At 43.0% G+C, this 14,208-nt stretch overlaps 1 protein-coding gene and 1 non-coding gene across 3 annotated transcripts in view; both read left to right on the top strand.

Annotated features, from left to right (window-relative positions):
- Positions 1–14,208, top strand: part of DENND4C (DENN domain containing 4C) — a 109,582-nt gene that overhangs the window by 61,940 nt on the left and 33,434 nt on the right. For both annotated transcript variants that reach the window (XM_075559979.1, XM_075559980.1), the window contains exons 18-23: positions 2,264–2,470; positions 6,686–6,814; positions 7,062–7,206; positions 7,483–7,629; positions 11,826–11,948; positions 12,787–12,933. In XM_075559979.1, coding sequence (XP_075416094.1) covers positions 2,264–2,470; positions 6,686–6,814; positions 7,062–7,206; positions 7,483–7,629; positions 11,826–11,948; positions 12,787–12,933 — 898 coding nt within the window. The remainder of the gene's footprint in view (positions 1–2,263; positions 2,471–6,685; positions 6,815–7,061; positions 7,207–7,482; positions 7,630–11,825; positions 11,949–12,786; positions 12,934–14,208) is intronic.
- Positions 3,185–3,289, top strand: LOC142460401 (U6 spliceosomal RNA). The gene has a single exon (XR_012786613.1). It is a non-coding gene; the product is annotated as a U6 spliceosomal RNA (small nuclear RNA).

Genomic DNA, 14,208 nt, shown 5'->3' on the forward strand with positions numbered 1-14,208 from the left:
TTACTATTGAATCAAACCAGAGTTCATGCCGCCTGACATGGAACACGGAGGCGGGTGCTTCTGAGTGCTGCTGGGTGTGCTTTAGGGGAATCCTGGGAGCCACACAAACAAAAAGCTCCATAAAAAGACAGAGGGGGGAAGAAATTTTATTATTCTGTTTTTCCACAAACCTTTTTGAAGCTCCCTCATGCTTAAAACCAGCTTAATTTAAATATAATTTGTATACCATACGATTTCTCCATTTAAATTGTGCAGTCTGCTGACTTTTAGTATAGTCAAAGAGTTGTACTACTGACACCACAGTCCGTTTTAGGACGTGTTTAATCATTCTTCCAAGAAGCCCCAGCCCTTGACTGTTACCTTCTTCCAACACTAGGCAGTCCCTAAGCAATTTCCTGTCTGCAGATTTGCCTCTTCTTGATGTGCCACATCCGTGCTTATTCAGCAGACGGTTTTCAAGGCTCATCCATATAGCAGCATAGATCAGGACTTCTTCTTTTATTGCCAAATGACATTTTGTTATGCAAAGTACCACATTATTTATCCTTTCAGCACTTAATGGATGGACTGCTCGGGTGATTCCCATGCTTTGACTCTTGGAATCATGCTTCTGTGAACATGGTGTACAGCATATGTGTGGCTGTATGTTTTCATTCGTATACCCCTGAGCTTGCCCTGGCAATTCTGTGTTTACCTTTTCAAGAGCCGTGAAATTGTTCTCCAAAGTGGCTGCACCATTGTTGTATGGCTCCCGTTTCTCCACATTCTCATCAGCCCTTGTCCCTGTTTCTGCTGGTTTGTTTCTGCTGTATTTGAGTGGCCGTGAAGTGGGCCCATTGCTGTGCTGTGGGTCTGCGTTTGCTGGTGGCTAGTGCAGGTGTCCTTTTCCACCAAGTGTTGCTTTTAAGAAAAGGTGAATTAGTGCAGCCTAGACTGTGAAGGGCCATTTATCAGGATTTTCATTTTCTTTCCCTGACTGCTAATTATAAAAATGCTTTTCTACCAGCTGATTGAGAGATAACCAATTACGTTCTCGTTAGGGGAGCTTAAAATTAAACAGGCTTTGTGTATTTGGGAGATGTTTGAAATCTGGTCTTAGTTCACAGTTTACCTATTCTTTGAGTCTCAGAGGTAATCTTGTTACTCTAGTTTCAGAATGTTCACATTCCCCTTTATGTTCTCTGAAGGAGAAACTAAAGTTTTTTTTTACTGTTACCAGCTTAATAGAGGCACTTTTCTAAAGTGACATTTTGCTACTTACTTTCTCAATCTCATTTTTACCAGAACTTTTCTTTGTCGGTCTCTCTGAAGAAGAAAAGGACTGTAATGTGCTAGGAAAGACAGGGAAATAGTTTTCAAACATATCTCCATGTCTCGTGGAGAGCAGGATCTCTTCTATAAGAAACACCTCAGCAGTGTGGAGGCACGCGTGACAGTCTGACTCAGGGAGCAGCTCTGGGGTCTCTGGGAGTGTGTCTAGTTGAATAAACTCAGGTGATTTTGATACCTGTTCCGTCTCCCACCAGAACCAGAGTGGAAATCAGAAGTTGATTTCAGAACTCTCAAGCCATCTCCACACCACATTGCTTGCAAAAGAATAAGTAGTTTTGTTTTTCAAGTGAACTAAAGAGATCTTTTGACAACATAAGAAATGTTCTAATGGGGAGAAATGAGGCCACTCAGAGTAAAGACCAACAAATCCCTGAGCAGTGGGGTGGGGGTAGGGGTGTGTGTTACAGAATCAGTGAATCCCGATTGGGTCTATGGCAGTGAGTTTGGTTGGTGTGAATGCCTGCAGAGAGTAGACTGGAAGGCTGGATAGGAAGTCACCTAGGGCATCTAAAATTTCGCAAGGAGAAGGAAGAAGGAAGTGGGAAGGCTTCAGGAACGGGAGTGAGGAACTCAGAAACTCCATAGTTAAATCTGCGTTCTATGGTTTTAGTCTTACCTTCATCCAGCAGATAAGCACACGAGTGTCTCTGTGTTTGAGTTTGAATGATCTCTAACCTGGAGGAATTTCTGATCTATTAGGAGAAACAAGCATCATGGAATACAACAGTGTAGCATAGTGCACTACTATAGATAGATGTTCAGAGACCCTTAGAGAAAGCCAGTAAGTAGAAAGCCACTTAGAAAAATAAGATTATTAAATGCTTGATTTGGGGGTCAAATTTTACATGTGAAAATGATCTCTGCCTTTTTCTATCCCTACTTCCCCTTGTTCTAGTAAATATCTTAATATTTTTATTTATCCTCCTTTTAGGAAATCAAAACAGCTCATAAATTGGCCAAGAGATGTTTTACAAATCCGCCACAGTGGGCCAAGTGTCTGTTCAGTCATTGTTACAGCTTATGGTTTATCTGCCTCCCTGCCTATGTCAGAGTTTCTCATCTCAAGGTCAAAGCACTTCAGGAGGCATATGATGTGCTTATTAAGATGAGAAAAACGGACGTGGACCCGCTGGATGAGGCAAGTATCACGAATCTTTGCTACGATACATTTCATTTTTGTCTTTCTAAAAAAAAAAAAAGCATCAGTTGTTTAAATATTTGGCAAACTTTTTTTTAATTACATAGGAAGATAAAAAGTATTATTCTGTTTCATACAGCTAGCATCTATTTTTTATTATTTAAACTTTTAATTGTGAAAGTTTACAGAGAAAGTGTTTTCCAATCAATAATTCATACACATTTTGTTTCATGTGATTGATTGTAATCCCCACAGTTTAACATCACTCAACCTACTTTCTCCTGGTCTTTATTATGTATTTTAAAGCTTATAAATTTTAAAACCTCTACTCTGAAATGAAGCAGAGACTTTCTTACTAAGACCATGATGTTTACTTTGATATATAAAAAACACTATAGACTTCATTTTATCCTTAAAGTAACTTTATAAGGAAGTAAGTACAGAATAGAGTTTTGCACACCATCTGCATTCTGCCCTAGACTGAGTTACTTATATAAGTTGTCCATTTGCCATATTATTCATCTGAAAATGTAAATCACATTTTTCTCAATATTAGTATTGTTAACACTGTGCCCTGTATACCACATTATCATGGGGCCTTGTAGGCATTGGGGTGATACCTAACTGGAAGTTCTGCAGTTCAAATCCACAAGCTGCTCTATGGGAGAGAGATGAGGCTGTCTGGCCTGAAGATTTCCATTCTTAAAAAACCCAGCTCGCTTCGGCAGCACATAAACTAAAATTGGAACGATACAGAGAAGATTAGCAATGCCCCTGTGTAAGGATGACACGCAAATTCATGAAGCATTCCATATTTCAAAACAAAACAAACCTCAGCGGTCAGTTCCACTCTGTCCTCTAGGGGTCGTTGTGGGTTGAGATTCACTTGATGGCAGTGGGACTGGTCCAGTTGTGTATTGTAGGAAGCATCTCTGGCTTTCACCTGCCCCAGGTTCCAGTAGTACATACATCTCCCCCGCTCACTACCCTAGTTGTGGTTATCTAGAATGTCCCCAGCCATGGCTAGAAGTCCCGTGAGACCCAGACGGCCCCACTGGGAACTACCACTGTAGATGATTAAAGATGGTACCTTCGTTACCTTCCTGTAAAGTTCATGTGATTGATACCCGTCAAGCTATGTAAGGGTGCCTGCCATAGTGCACGGCTCATAGGAAGGGTGCCCTTCAGGTCCTTTTACACGTGTACGCTCTCTTCAGCCTCCGAACCGGCTTCCAGGGAGGCAGTGGTACTTTTGTTCAGTCACATCAAGGCAAGGTGAGACAAGCATTTTTTAGCCTTTCTCTTTAATAATATTTTGCATGTTAATATAAATAACCAGAATAGAGTTGAAAATGCAGATTCAGGGGAAGAGAGCCCAGTTCCTGTTGTAACTTTTTGGAAAGCGTCCCACCTTCCCCTTGCCGTGGGGTCAGCCCTGACTCAGGGTGGCCTCCCCATCTCGGAGCAGACCTGTGCTGCAGCGTTTCCGGTGACTCTGTTGTGAAAGCAGACCTCCACTCCTTTCTGCTAAGGCACTCTGTGGCGCTCTTAATTGCTAGCCAACCTTGTCTTGAGGACAGGGAGAACCAATTGTAAGGTGACCAGACGTCCCGCTTTTGGCTGGACAGTTTTTCCCACATCCCGCGGCATTTTTAAAAAGTCCCGATTTTTGGAAAGAATGCACGACAAGCTAGGGTATATGGTTTTCATCTGCCATGTGGCTATTTCTCCAGGATGTGCATTTTATCAATAGTGTCCCGCTGGTGTCCCGCTTTACCAGGGTTAAAATCTGGCCACCTTAAATCCCAATGAGAGGGTCTTCTACCTGCGCACGCTTCCTTACTCTCAAATGAACGTGCTCAGGTGTAGTCGGAGGTCAGCACGTCAGGGTTCATGCAAACTAGCTCCCTTCTTGCTGGCCATCCTTCAGGATACTCTTTCCACATGGCTTTTATTCTCTGTCCGTTTGCGATATTCTAAGTTACAGATTCCCAACAGACGCGTCCTCTTGTGATCAAATCTACCCTCTTAGAAAACACAGGTCTTCAAAAGGGCCTTTGCTGATAATAGCGCAGCCAGCTTGGATTATAGGACCTTTATTGTTACACAAGCGTCACGAAAATGCTGTCTTCGACGACGTTGACATAGACTGAAACAGGACAGTAGTTTTGTTGTGTTACTGTGTTACTGGCATATAGTTCACACGTCATAAAATTAAATTGATCAATTACTTATAAAAGAGGTGTGCATTCATCACCACAATCAGTTTTAGACCATTTTCTTCATTCTTCGCTCCCCATTTCTCCCTAAGCTTCCCCGCCACACCCCCAAGGAACCATTAATCCAGTTACTATCTGTATAGATTTATCTATCCTGAATTTCATATACAGAAAAATATTAGAAAAACAAAAACTCACAATAAAACATAAAACCCCTCAACTGAAAGGAAAGCAGAAAAAAAAATTAGAGCTAATTTAAATGGATCATAAGGGAGATCAAGTGACAGGTTGCTAAATTTTAATCTAACTGCGTCTACAGCCGTCCACTTTCCAAAGCTTGATCAGAGGGATTCCCCAGGGCCAACTCCATGTGTATCTCCCCTCCCCACAAAGTGAGTCAGCTTTAAAATGGGCCCACGGGGGGAGGTCACATAAACCAGAATGGGTGAATACACAGACAGGCGCTGGATGGCTCCTTGGGAGCTCCAAGGGGAAGTTGGTGGGAAATGGAGAGCTGATAACAAGGAGTTCAAAAAAAGAAAAATGTTCTAAAATTGATTTTGTTAACGATTATACAACTAACTCTTCTTGGTATGTTTGAACTACGGAATTGTATAATATTTGGATTATGTCCTAATAAAACTGTTTATAACAAGAAAAGAAAGTATTACCTTATGATCTAATTGTGTGTGCCCTAATTGACTTTACAGTGTCCTCTGTCAGCAGCGCTTTTCACACCCCTCAACTAGGATCGGAGGGCATTCACCATAGGCTTAATCCATGTGTGGACCCTGCAAATAGATTTTGGGCTTCCACTGTCTTCCATAGCGTTCTGCAGGCCAGGTTTTCACATTTTAAACTTTGATTACTACCTTTCTTCCTTTAGATTTGGATTATATTCTGTATAATATAACTCTGGCTGTGTGCTTCTTCCATGTGAACTTAGTTGACACTTCAATTAGATGGCTTCTTGTTTAAAAACAAGCGTTTAAGATCCCAGACACTATCCTTTTTGATAGCTGGGCACCATCTAGTTTCTTCATCACACTTAGCTGTAGCACCCATATCTTTGGTGATCTTTTCAGGAGGGTGAGCATCAAGTAGGGACATGTCATCAGAATGATTTGTTCTTAGCTTGGGATTAGAATTAAGTGTAAATCCCAATCCATACATCCCCAATGCTTCACTTTAGAAGCATCACTGTCATTTTATGTTAGAGAACATGATCTATTCTCCCCCTGGGGCATCACTCCTCTGCCATCAAGTTAATGCTGATTTGCAGAGACCCTATAGGGACGGGGAGAACTGCCCCTGTGAGTCTCTGAGCCTGCAGATCTTCATAGTAACCACTGTGCATGGATAGTCATTAATTTAGCCAGTGGTGTGGAATTTAAAACAGTGTAGAGAAGAGGACATTCTAAGAGTATAGGCTAGCTATGAGCTACAATTCATGAATTGTTGACTTGTACAGGTTGAATTCTTTGAGTGACTAGACACTGTTTACATAATCAGTGGAGTTGGTGATAAGACAAATATTGCAATAAAATTCATTCACAACAGCAGTCATGCCTACCAGATAAATTCATATGTTATAATGAAGCAAGGAGGACAGTAAGATAGTTATGGTAGTTTCGGGCCACCAAGAGATCCGAGCCAAAGTCCAGCGTCCACTAATTCTGTGCCCTTGGGCTGAGAGTTATTTTTAAGCACCCTCAGTTTTTAAAGGATTGCTTTTCAAATTATCGAGAATATTGTAATCTTTGTATGGAGACAGTTGCTCAAACAGATGGAGCATGTGCATATCTGTCTGTCCTAAAGTCGTTAGTAGCATTGGTGTTGCCATTAATGAAGAGGTCATAAAATAAGTTACTGATCTCGCCAACAAGAACCAAGGAGAAAGTAGTGATTCTAATGACCTTATGAGAAGAATTAGAGTTGTTTTAAAAGCATCTACAAATCACAAACTAGCAACTGATGTGTGATGTTTTTTGATTAGGTGTGCTATCGAGTGGTAATGCAGCTTTGTGGCCTTTGGGGCCACCCAGTTTTAGCAGTGAGAGTCTTGTTTGAAATGAAGACTGCTAAGATAAAGCCAAACGCCATTACATATGGTTACTATAACAAGGTCAGTACTGTTGGAACTAGGCTTTAAATTCAGGTTGCTTATTAGGAATGCTTTTTTACATAACTATTATGCATGACATTTCTCTGGAGGCTGTTCTAGAGCTGTAATTCTGTGTGTGTGTGCACACGCATATGTTTTTTGGTGGGGCGGGGGTCGTGTGTGTGTGTGTGTGTGTGCGTGCGCATATGCATTTTTTTTGGGGGGGGCACTGGGACATACTCCTAATAAACATGATTGTTACCTTTAGGTTGTTTTGGAGAGTGCATGGCCCAGCAGCACCCGCAGTGGTATCTTCTTATGGACGAAGGTACGGAATGTGGTGCGTGGCTTGGCACAGTTTAGACAGCCACTTAAAAAGACTGTGCACAAGTCACAGGTCTCCTCCGCATCAGGTAATGCACGTGATTGGAGAGATACTTTGTTGTTGATTCCTGAGCGTTGTGGGCATATGGACTTTTAACTGTTTGAAGGAGAATTGTGGTTGGGTAATGTCATAGACAGATGAAAACCAAATTCATTGCCATCCAGTTAGCTCTCACTCAAATACTTTTTTCAAGAAATGTCTTTAGAACGTGTTCTGCAGCTCATTAAAGTGAAGTGTGGTGCGTTCATGTTTCGTGTCAGACATGATGGTTGCGTGTCGTTTGAACTGCTGTCCTTACCTGTAGCTCCTCAGGGTGCTGCCGGGGGGAGTGACGCGGACACGGCGAGCCACGGTAGTGTGGATAGTTCGACTGACGCTAACAGTGGGGAGCACACGGTCTTCGTGAGAGACCTCATCAGTCTTGATTCCTCTGGTACCCACTCTAGCACAGGTATGAATACCTGGACTGGGCCGAACCTTCACTTAATGTACACGTTGTGCCTGTCTGTCTGTCTTACAAAGCTTCTACCTTCTTGAATTTGTACAATATGAGTATTTTTCAAGTGCTCAGTATGAATAAGAGGAGGAAATATGGCGGGCCCCCCTCAATGACTATGTCCCCAAACTTCCTGTCCCGTCACATGAACCGGGGACAGTGCTGTTCACGAAGCCCCAGTGTGGGTCTTCTGAAGCCATCTCTCTGTGCTCATCGCCAATTTGTAGGAAAGTCATTAGGAATGGTTCCTAATGAGCTTGATCATTGTGCCAAGCTTTTTTCCACCCAAAGGAACATTACCCTGAATCATTGAGATGATATGAATGTGAAGGGAAAAAAAGTCATATTTTAAGAAAAGATATTTGTATAGTTATTAATTTAAATAGAAAAGTTTAAAATCTGGCCAGCCTCAGAACTTTTTTTTTTTTTTTTTACATTTGTCTAACTCTGACCATAGCCAGTCCTCTAAAATTCAAAATAAGCAAAAGTGAAAAGGCTGGTTGGGTGGCTCACATACATGTATGTCTTACTCTCTTCTCGTGTTGTTGTTTTACTGTCATTGTTGGTGTTATTGTTGTTAATATCTTGAGCTTTTCTTGAAAAAGAAAAAAAAGTCTTATTTCTGTGCTGCTTCTGATGGCTGTGTCTCAATGACTGAAGTCTCCTTTTCTCTGCTCTTTGTTGCTCTGCTTCTTGCTCTGTGCTGTGTCTTGGTGCTGCATTTGTCCTTGGCTGTCATGGTGTGGGGTGCAGACAGATGTAGATGACCTGAAGCCATGGATACACGTGTGCACTAATTCTACCCTTGAATGTTAACTACTTCAGGTAATTTCCTTTTTCTTAGGTTCAATATTGCTGACGTGCAGGGGGTGGGGGGGAGAAGATACCTTATGCTGTATTTTAAGTGTATGTAACTAGTAGAAAACAATAAGTTTTCTTGGATTCTTTGGATAAGTGTCACTGTATAAACACTAGTGATAATGTCCAACTACCATTTCATGGTTGGTTTGCAAAGCATGTTTGTTATTGCATTTAAAAATACACTTAACTTTCTAGTTTGAGGTTGGTTTGTAGCAATGTTTGTCAAATGATGTTAAGAGCATTTTGGAATTACAGAATCATTGTCTATAAGGAGCTGTTAAGGTGGTTTTTGCCTTCCAAAACTGCTCCATGGAATTTTTGCAGTAAAATTACCATCCTATAAAAAAGACAAACCAGCACAAAACAAACTCCTGCCATCGAATCGATGCTGCGAATTCATAGCGACTCTGTATAAGCACATCGAAACCAGTGAACGTCAACATAAGCCTATCACATGTGATTGTGTTTGTTACATAACTTGTTTCCACAGGTAGGAATTTTTCATGGGACTTTTTCATGTTAAAGCTAGCTTGTTACACTTAGGTTTATTTCAACAGGTTTTTACCTGTTGGAATTTTGTCCTGAAAGTTATTGGAGAAGTGGATCTCACGTATGAAAAACCAGGGCAATAATTTTTGGTTGAGACCAGTTTAACAAGAACAATAAAAATAACAATCATCGTCACTCTGTAAATACTGAAGCTTCTCCCAGTAGTGAGTCAGTATAGCCCTTCCATGGGAGAAATGGCCCTGGGCCTTCCGAGAACTGGTATGAAGACCCAGTGTGTGAGGAAGAGCCTTCAGGCCAGGCTCTGTCTGCATTTCTTTCTTTTCAGCTGCACTTGGCACGACTGAGGCCCAGATACTGAAATCCCCGTTGATTATGGGTCCCTGTAGGGTTTCTGGTGATGCCATTGGATACTTTGGGAGGCTTCCAGGCCAGAGGCTTGAGTTACTCTTTTCATTAAGGATTGTTTCCTAGAATCTTGCCACTTGGTACCTGATACTGAGTCACTTGCTTGTTAGGGACTTATCTGGGTTTGATCACTTTACCATAGTTCCCAGTCCAGTGCGCAGTTCATGTTCCCTGTGACTTCCCGAGGGGCCAATAACAGTGTGGCTGAAGTTCATTCTCTCGTTAGAGGACAGACCCAGAGTTGGAGGGCAGTTGAGTAAATGGTAGACGTTGGAAGGTCCTACTTATTTCATTGTAGAACTCACTTGTTAGCCAGTTTGCAAACGTGGTACAGGGATTCTTTGTTTTGGTTTCACATCATTGCTTTATTCCTCTTACCTGAAGCATTATTGTCCTCTAAATCATTTGAAAGAAGATTACATATTTCATGCCCTTTCCCCCTTAATCTCTTAATACATCAAAAGTATTTTCACTTCCATAGCCAGTTAATAATTACTAAATTCAGGAAAGCATTGCAGACGGCTTTAACTTACGAACCAATACTCCCATAGGCTTTTTTCGTTGGTAGCACTGTTGCCCTTCTTTTCATTTCCTTAACTACCCACAGTCTGCAGCTGTTCACTGTCCTCCAGGGCTTGACCTCCGTAAGCTCACTCCAGCTGCTTTGTGGACACTTTCTCAGTGTGCGTTGTGTGGTGGTGTCTCATGATTAGGCTGTGCCCTCCTCGCCTGTCCCTTCCCACAGGTGCATCCTGTCTGTCTGTTCCGCATGTGGATCCTCCCTGTGAGCCCCAGGGTGCAGTGTTGCCTGGCTTCTCTCTGCGTAGTTGTTGCTCTCCCCTTCGCAGGTAGTAAGCAGCCTGCGAGGAAACCCTTCTCTCAGACCATGGAAGCTTCTCCTTTCTCATCACAGTTTCCTCGTGACTTTAGCATCCAGTCGTGATGCTTCCTTGACTGTATCTTCCCTATGAGGGTTGCAAAATGCACAGTTTTTGCAACTCTGTCCCTTCCCCACCTCCCACCCCCCCCACCCCCCGTAGTGCTTAAGCGGACGTTCTGTTGTATGGGATAATGTCCCCTTTCTTCGCCCCTTACTTATCCTGATGATCATGATGAACGCGTGGGTTTCTAGTTTATTTAGGGGACTATACAAACAGTTTAAAATGTGAGCCTGATAGTTCTCACAGTGTTGGCCAGCGGGACCACAGTTGAGCCCGTTCTGTGTTTCCCTGGCGTGTCTGAGCACTTGCTTTCTGCGACAACATGGACCTGCTGGAACCTGACTCACCTCGAACCTTCCCTGCCTGAGCTCTGGAACCAGTCATTGCTTCAAGGGTGCCAGCCTCCTTTAAGTGGGGAATAGATGTTAGTGAGCAAATCTGGTCTGTAGGTGTGCTCACTGCTACCAAGGTAGGATTGCTTCTACGTTCTTTGAGCAGGTAGAGCTAGAAAATAGGTTGTGCTTCAAAAATGCTTTCAATTCCGATCCAACCACCACAGGCTCTTCTTTGCCTTTGCTCATTCAATTCCTTCTCTAAAAGCCTCCCGTTGAGCAGCGAGAGTCTGTCATCTCAGCTGCATCAGCAGGCTCAGCGCCCTCGTTTGCAGTCCCACAGCACACCTCTTCCTCTGCTTACTTCCCCATGAGACAAAGCCTACCCCAAGAATTCAGGACTTGCTCACCCATCCCAGTGCTCCCGGAGTACATGCACCAAATACTACTGCCTTCACCAGTTGCTTGCATTCATGTGCGCACCATCCTTTCAGTGCAGTCATGTGAAATGCAGCTGGTTTCATGCCATGTAGTTGCTGCTTGCTTTCAATGCCCATTGGGGCCATTGCTGTTTTTAATATGTGGGAAATGAATACAGTTCCCCAAATTAAAAGTAATACAAAGAGTGGTGCTTAAAGAAGTTTCCTTCTTCGCTTGTCCCATTCTCCCCACCTCCCTCCATCTCTTGTAGGTAACCAATTTGTTTTCTGGCTGCATCTCTTGTAGCTAAATATAAGCAGATATGTGTGCTTGATGGGTGTTGTTCTTCTCAGATGCACAAGGTAGTGTGCTTTAGACATGGTCTCAGTGAAATTTTACAAAACATCTCGGCCAACTGTCTTCATTACAGATATGGAAATTGAGATGAAGTGCTTCCAAGTGTGTAATGGTCTTCAGTCTCTGACGCTCCTGTTTCTGCTGCTGTTTGCTTCTTCTCATTGTGTTAAAATGCTCCGTGTGCTTTGTGGGCTTTCTCGTCCTCTGTTCCTCCAAGCTTACCCGTGGTGTTGTAGATCAGTGCGCTTCTCCTCTTGATGTTTGCAGGTAGATAGAAGTAGGTGGAGACCTTTACGCTGAACCCTGGATGTATTCTTTTTCACAGGTGGTCAGTCGGACCAAGGCTATGGGTCGAAGGATGAACTGATAAAGGATGATGCAGAAGTGCCCGTGCCTGAAGAAGATACAGCAACGGAATCGGCCACCGACATGAAAATGCACACAGAAGGTTCAGTGCTGATATTTACTAGCAATACTCAGTGACCAGTGTTCATGAAAACCTTATCATATTTGTTCATTTTGGTGATAACTTTCACAGACACAAGGCCTGGCTCATATGGACTATTGTTTAAGGTAGCCGTCAACAGTCTCTGAATTTTTAAGCTGAAAGAGACTCCTGCAAACTACATTTTGCAGAAAAGTGCAACCCAGTCGAGGTAATGTGACACCAACCAGGATTTTGGTAATGTGACAAAACCAGGATTAAATGTTCGGTCTTCAAACCGATATTCCAAATAAAAAACCCCAAACCCATTGCTGTTGAGTCAGTTGTGTCTCATGGAAACCCTGCAGGACAGGGTAGAATTATACCTATGGGTTTCCAAGACTGCTATCTTTACAGGAGTAGAAAGCCACATCTGTCTCCCTTGGGGCAGCTGGTCGTTTTGAACTTCCAACCTCGAGGTCAGCAGCCCAACATGTAACCCACTATGTAGCCACTGTGCTGCCAGGGCTCCTTACTTTGGGAAACGCTATTGTAGAACGAAGTTGCAGGACGTCCCGCTTGCCTAGTCCCACACACTGAGGAGTACAACTGAAGACCAAAGCTCGAATCGATTCACCCAGGAATGCTTAAGCTAGTTTGGTTGTATGAAAATAAACGATCGATTTCAGTCCATCTTGGTAGCATATATGGCATAAGGTAAATCAGAGACAATAAATCAATAATAAAATAGTCACGTATGCACCCCTTCCCCTAACTTGGAGAGAAAAACATAGCAATCTGCGTGGTTTCTGTTTAGTGCTGGCCACAGCAGGCATGGTAACTTGTGGATATTTGATTCCAGAGGCAGGCGACAGCTCTGACACGGTGACAGAGCACTCACAAGCTAGTGCTGAGCCACATTGTCCTCCTGAGCCTCCTGTGGGGGGCAGCAGCATCGTCAAGTCTCCATCTGGGATATTCGAGATCCACAGCAGGAAAAATAGCTCTGGTGAGTCTCTGCATGTTGGTTACTAAAGGTTTGAGACCTATCTCTACCTATCTACCTATCTCTACCACTGACCGTGGTTTACTTGAGGGTAATGGACTTGGAAAAGAGCCTGAAGTGAGTTGGAGTTCTAGAATTGACATTGAAATTTAAGATAAATATATATCTTAGGTGGGGCTATGTAGAGTGTTTGAGTATTTGTATGTCTGTTTCCTGTAAGATTCCTCTTCTTCATTGTAGAAGATGCGGGCTGAGTGTGCATCCAGGACAGACAGGTTGTATGTGGCCGGATCTCAGAAAGGTGCTGAGTAGCAGGACTCACATCACTTCCACTCTGCACAGATGTAGCCGAGAGTCTTTTAATTTGAGCCTGTTTAAAAAAAAATAATTTTATTGGGGGCTCATACAATTCTTATCACAATCCATACATACATACATTGAGTCAAGCATATTTGTATATTTGTTGCCATCATCATTCTCAAAACATTTACTTTCTACTTGAGCCCTTAATATCAGCTCTCATTTTCCCCCCTCCCTCCCCACTATCCCCTCCCTCATAAATCCTTCATAATTCATAAATTATTATTATTTTGTCATATCTTACACTGTCCGACATCTCTTTTCACCCACTTTGCTGTTGTCCATCCCCCAGGGAGGAGTTTATATGTACATCCTTGTAATCGGTTCCCCCTTTCTACCCCTCCTTCCCTCCACCCTCTAGGTATCACTACTCTCACCACTGGTCCTGAATGGATCATCTGTCCTGGATTCCCTGTGTTTCCATTTCCTATCTGTACCAATGTACATCCTCTGGTCTAGCCAGATTTGTAAGGTAGAATTGGGATCATAATAGTGGGGGGAGGAAAAAAACGTATGTCTCATCATTGCTACCCTGCACCCTGACTGGCTCACCTCCTCCCTGCAACCCTTTAGTAAGGGGTTGTCTGGTTGCCTACAGATGGGCTTTGGGTCTCCACTCTATACTCACCCTAATTCACAATGATATGATTTTTTGTTCTTTGATGTCTGATACCTGCCCCCTTCGACACCTCGTGGTCACACAGGCTGGTGTGCTTCTTCCATGTGGGGCCCAATTGTTATAGGTACCCTGAGCCACTTCTCAACTGTGGTGAAGTGTTTGTAGACACCTTTCAAGACTGTTTTTCCTTTTGCTTTCAGTTATGTTCTAAACACAAACCAACCCCATCGCCATCAAGTAGATTCTGGCTCAGCTGCCGTAGGCAGACCTTGTTCAGTAGGGCTTCAGAAGCTGTCAAT

Source organism: Tenrec ecaudatus, chromosome 10 (assembly GCF_050624435.1).
Source record: "Tenrec ecaudatus isolate mTenEca1 chromosome 10, mTenEca1.hap1, whole genome shotgun sequence".
Lineage (NCBI taxonomy): Eukaryota > Metazoa > Chordata > Mammalia > Afrosoricida > Tenrecidae > Tenrec > Tenrec ecaudatus.